The sequence below is a fragment of the Priapulus caudatus genome, unplaced genomic scaffold, assembly GCF_000485595.1.
Source record: "Priapulus caudatus unplaced genomic scaffold, Priapulus_caudatus-5.0.1 Scaffold107, whole genome shotgun sequence".
Taxonomy (NCBI): domain Eukaryota; kingdom Metazoa; phylum Priapulida; class Priapulimorpha; order Priapulimorphida; family Priapulidae; genus Priapulus; species Priapulus caudatus.
Genome location: NW_014577168.1, coordinates 115,876 through 121,784, shown reverse-complemented (window position 1 = coordinate 121,784; position 5,909 = coordinate 115,876). Strand labels below are relative to the sequence as shown.

Sequence of the window (5,909 nt, the reverse complement as noted above, 5' to 3'; positions counted from 1 at the left end):
ACACAACACACACCGCGACGACACGCACACACACGACACCGACACGACGCGACGCGCGACACTACTACGACACGACACGACACACACGACACGACACAACGACACACACACACACACACACACACACACACACACACACACACACACACACACACACACACACACACACACACACACACACACGCACACGAGATATATACATACGTGCATACTGAATTTCATGTTTTACCTGCGGTATCGATTGGTAGCTATAGCAACAGATAACTGCAGTGCACAGCGGCACGGGTTTATAAAACAAACAACATTGTTAACGCGGTATGCGTGCAATTACGTTTCAATCCGCCCCTCTCCTCTCGCTTTCCCCCTCTCACCTTTTTTTTTCGTTATCTCTCTCCCCCTGTCTGTCTACTTATTCGCGTCTATCTCATTTGCACTCTTTTTCCTCATATCTCTTTCCCTCCCTCTTTCTGTCTGTGTGAGTCTCTCTCTCTCTCTCTCTCTCTCTCTCTCTCTCTCTCTCTCTCTCTTACCGTTTCTTTCTCACGCGTTCCTCTCTCTTTCGCTCTCTTTCTCTCTCTCTCTCCCTCGCTTTCTCTCTTTTGCTCGCGTCTCTCTATCTCACCCTCTGCTTCCCTCGCTTACACCACTATCACTCATTACCCTCTCTCTCACACCTGCCCTGACTCTCTCGCTTGCGCGCCTTTTTGCTCCTTCTTCGATGCAACCATCGCCAGCAATTTACACGGCTTCGTCTCAACCCACCCCTCCACCTTCTCTACTCACCCATCTGCCTTCTCTACTCACCCCTCCCCTTCTCTACTCACCCCTCCCCTTCTCTACTCAGGTGAGTAGAGAAGGGGAGGTGTGAGTAGGAAGGGGAGGTGTGAGTAAGGAAGGGGGAGGTGTCTCCCCTTCTCTACTCACTCCTCTCCTTCTCTACTCACCCTCCCTTCTCTACTCACCCTTCCCCTTCCCTACTCACCCCTCCCCTTCTCTACTCACCCTTCCCCCTTCCCTACTCACCACTCCCCTTCTCTACTCACCACTCCCCTTCCCTAATCACCACTCCCCTTCCCTACTCACCACTCCCCCTTCCCCTTCATCACTCATCACTTATCATTATATCAGGAGTGATTAATAATGGATAATCTATTATTATTAATTATCGATTATCTAAAAATTACAGATAATCGAGTATTATTCAATCATGATTATATCATTATATCACCTTCTCTTTCGCCTCTTCCGTGCGCAGGTTGACTTCGGTAACGTCGTGTTCGGTACGATTGCGGGCCCTGCACCGCGTGACATAGGTGCAATGAAGCCAGGCGACCACGGTACGCAGGCGAGCGCCATCACCCTGCTCAACGAGAAGACACTCCACTTAACTAACCTGATGTACGACGGAACCTCCGCCGGTGAGTCATCGCTCGCTGTTCAGCCGCCGCGCACCTGCCCGAGAGAGGAGGAGGTTTAAAAAACACATTGGGCGACTCATCCGCCTTTCCTGCTCGCATGGGTTTTACTGTTCTTACCATGTTTTTTGCTGTTGTACCCGTGTGTAACGTGTGATGGTGATGAATATGATCTAATCTATCTATTTATCCATCCGTGCATCCATCCAGCCAGCCAGCCAGTAATTTATCCATCCATCCATCCATCCATCCATCCATCCATCCATCCATCCATCCATCCATCCATCCATCCATCCATCCATCCATCCATCCATCCATCCATCCATCCATCCATCCATCCATCCATCCACCCATCCATCTATCCATCTATCTAACCATTCATTCACCCAGCCATCTGCCCTTTGTGGCTCGGGATATACGCAGAGAAATTGCGTAGTGTAATATACGCATGCATAGCATTGATCTCAGAGAGTACTGTAGAAGCTTTATTATGAATCTCTCTTAGCATGGGGCGAGATGAAACGCGAATGGAAGTGCGCACGTACGCACGCACATAGACATACAGTGTGGGTAATAGAGAGTGGATAATGGTGGTGGGTAATGAAGAGTGACGACCCACATATATAGTTATTACATGCGTCTACGCTATATGATGCTGAGATTTCCCAGCTGACATCCTGATATTGTGGGTTTTCACGATGGATTTGGTTTCTTCGTCACGATTCGTTCTCTCTCGTACGCGCGTCATTTCTCGCGAGAAATACATCGCACATTATAAAGGCATTATCAGGGACAATAATCGCAAAAAGGCTTTTATACGTAATATCAGGCTCACCATAAACACATATGTTTCAGATGCGTTTTTCGTCGTTCGAAAAAGCGACGGCACCGACATGAAAGTACGCGACGAAAATAACAGGTAATTTCGGCTGCATATGTTGCTCCCGGTCACAGCGATAATCCGAATAAGATCGGTTATTCTCGGAGTTGTTTTGTTTTACCTCGGACGTCGTTAGGGCGTACCAAACGAATAATAATGAATATGTTTCAACAAGGTAAGAAAATAAAAATCGTGTGCGTGACTTCGCTGTGCGTGTTTGTATAAACAGCCAACGATTCCGACTTTCGCGAGAGATGCCAGACGGATGATTACGAACCATAGAAACAATATAGGTGTCTCTATTATATTTCTATGTTGCGATCAGACCCAGAAGACAGATCATGATTAGGCAAACAAAGTGAAAACGCTCCGATATTGTGTTCTACAAAGGTGCGTGTTTGTGATTCTAGCCTCACGAAGTTGCACGCCTACACGGGGCAGAATGTCACCCTGACACTACCGGAGTCAGTGAGTTTCTTCGACGTTGATTACTTCAAGATCGGCTGCGTAGCCTGCTCCGAGGCTCACGGTATGGTGGCAATCCCCGCCTCTGTCAAAGTACCGGGAACTCTTCCTTCATCCATGGTAAGCCTTCTCGGACGATACTCGCATTCTAACATGATGCTACGTTCTTCTATATATCACTGCATCCTGATTGCATGTTATCTGATAGTTCTATATTACATATTATATATTAATATATTCTATTAAGATGCTATATTCTATATTATATAGCATCTTCTATGTATTCATGTACTGTGTATTATGTGCTATCTACGGACTAGCCACTGACATCGGTGCTTCGCCTTTGAAAAGAAGGTTTTCAGTAAATAAAAAAGAACTAATAACTTTTAGGGATATTAAAAATAACTCATCATGCTTTCAATTTTGGATCTTTAAATGTTTTCTTGCAGGCGAACAATGCGGCTCCAATGAAAAATTGTGAAACGCTTCTAGATGGCATATTCAACGTGGAGTGGAAGATAAATGGCAATGTGATCAGATTTACCTTGACCGGGCAAGCGGGTACGTGGCCACCTTTCGTTCGTATTTTTCATGTCCAAATTTACACATTTTATTCATCTTATATGCTCCCCACCCCTCTCCACAGCATTTTCTCATCGCCCCCCTCTCTTGTCCTTTTCGCAATCGTTTATTTATCCTCTCACTGTAAACGCAATGACTAAATAATTTGTTGAACTCACAACCTGACGAAAATACCCTTCGAAATGTCGCGGACGACAACGAAGAAAGTGAGACACGACGATGACGATAGTCAGATCAGCGCTGCGGATTGCATTTGATAGAATTCTGCTTATTATTGCTATGCGAAAGGATTATTTTTGCTGTCGATCGTACGTAGAGTTGTCATGACTACGGCTAGCGAGACGTAGAGCAAGCTAAAGAACACATGTAGCGCTTTACGCGAAAATCTCGCAAAATCTCGCAAACATCGCACACACTGAACCGAGGTCTATTTTTAGAAATCAACGCAACACATGCGCAGTTCCGTTTCTTGTCCAGAGACAAGAGAAACGCCAGCAGTTCGAAGCTCTTTCGTACCAGTAAAGTCACGACAGGGAAAGCACTGGAGTTGTGAAGCACACCCACAAAAATTGAAAATGAATATTGAAAATTGAAAATTGAACATTTCTAAAAATAAACCTCGGTTCAGTGTGTTGCATCGAGTGCTTACCTAACACTATTAGTTATAAGTTTATTAGTTATATGGCGCGACAGCCCGACTTACAATGCACAGTTTCAGACAATCGCGAATTTGCGACATTTCAGAACCGGGTACGTATTTGTCATTCGGACTCAGCGGGTCTATGACAGCAACGTCTATGATAAGCTCTGACGCCATAGTGGCGTGGATCGACAAGACAACGGCGCAGCCACGTGCTATGGACTATAATCTAGGGGCCTACTCCCAGGTGAGTCTGATTCCAGATGAGAGTGAAACAACGACGTATCGGGTTGTTGTTGTGTACGAAAATCCCTAACGGGTTAACGACAAAACTACATCTGAGTAAACGAGATTACACTTCAACAAGATTACGGTAGTTTTTCTAGAAAAAGTTTCAAGATGGGATATAACGTAAGATAGGATAAATAGAATACGCTTCTTCTACAACATATTAGAGTTATCATAGGGTTATAAACATTCCTTAAGCTTGTCATAACACTCCACGATTAATGGAAATTCTTATAGATCAGCAGGTGAAGGTGTGTTTAGATTTCAGTTTAGGATAGTTCAGGATCCACATGGGCAAATGAGTTGCATTGTGTACTTATTTTAATTAGTAATATTACATTGATTCACACCAGAAGGCGGCTGCTACCGCCCAACTGGACACAATAGGCGCGTTCACATGGACGTTTTTGGCCTGAGCTTAATTAGGCCCGCGCCAGATTTGGCTCGAGCCGAACGTTCACACGGACGTTTTTGGCCCGAGCCTAATTAGGCCCGTGCCAGATTTGGTCCCATCGAAAACGTCGGACCAGGCCCGAGCCAAATTTTAGCACCAGCTTTCGGCGAGCGGTAGAGCGGTAGAATCGGTTGAGCGGTAGATGCCGCGAGTGTCGAACGTGTACTTCGACGAAATAAAGTAAAAAACAGTATAAAAATTCGAAAAATTTGATCAAGATGCACGTTTTCAAGATTGATAATTGAACTCGGAACGTAAGTCAACACTCTGAATGGTACACAACGCCATCTCGCGACATACTGCCAAAGTATCTGTGAGATATTTGTGCAATAAAATTTATTTGAATTTGAATTTGAATTTGACAGACAGTATTCACTTGCGTACGTGTGAACGCTCCGACTCAACCCGGCCCGAGCCAAATTTTGCCCGAGCCAAATCTAGCCCATTTGGCTCGAGCCAAACCATGACCGTGTGAACGCGACTAATGATTGTGTCCAGATTGGACGGTAGCAGCCGCCCTCTGGTGTTCACACGTTTTTGTTAGTTACTCGCTTCATGATCCTGCTCGACGACAGAAGGCGTTCGTTGACCAGCTTAATAAAATCTGTAGGACATTATAAACATGGAGAGTAGCGACGCTGCGAAGGCGTGCGCGTCCGTCTATATGGATTTATGCCTTACGTATCCTACGTATAAGACACACGTATACGTAATATATTATACTTAAATATAATAATATAAAAAAATGTAAAAAAATTATAATATAATGTAATATTTATTATTATAATATAAAATAGACCTATATAGTAATAAATGTACTTTCGCGGGTGTCAACAAATGCGCTCATGTGCGTACAGTGTGCTAACATGCGCGGCGTGTGTCCGGATCCGGAACTCGGCGGTGCCAACGATGTCATGGATATCGTCGGAAGCTTCAAAGATGGCGCCACCACGATATCTTTCTCCCGAAGACTGAACACCGGTGAGTCGGTAGTATCAGCAGCATTGCGCCAGTGATCGAACCACGTTATCGATCGCGAATCAATCCGATCGAATGTTATTGGTCGATATCATCGATGATGATATTGCGATGACGCAACGTAAATTACTAATGGTATGCTAATCAATGGTATTACATGTAACGGGAGTGACATGACTAATAGATGCTAATAACGTTACTCCTGTG

The 5,909-nt window shown here is 44.8% G+C and overlaps 1 protein-coding gene across 1 annotated transcript in view; it reads left to right on the top strand.

Moving 5' to 3' along the window:
• The window catches only part of LOC106805273 (protein Skeletor, isoforms B/C-like), a gene marked incomplete in the record, with an annotated part of 12,490 nt that overhangs the window by 5,025 nt on the left and 1,556 nt on the right, over positions 1-5,909 (top strand). The window contains 6 exon segments of the mRNA XM_014806806.1: positions 1,256-1,418; positions 2,271-2,334; positions 2,706-2,880; positions 3,210-3,321; positions 4,087-4,229; positions 5,582-5,705. Coding sequence (XP_014662292.1) covers positions 1,256-1,418; positions 2,271-2,334; positions 2,706-2,880; positions 3,210-3,321; positions 4,087-4,229; positions 5,582-5,705 — 781 coding nt within the window.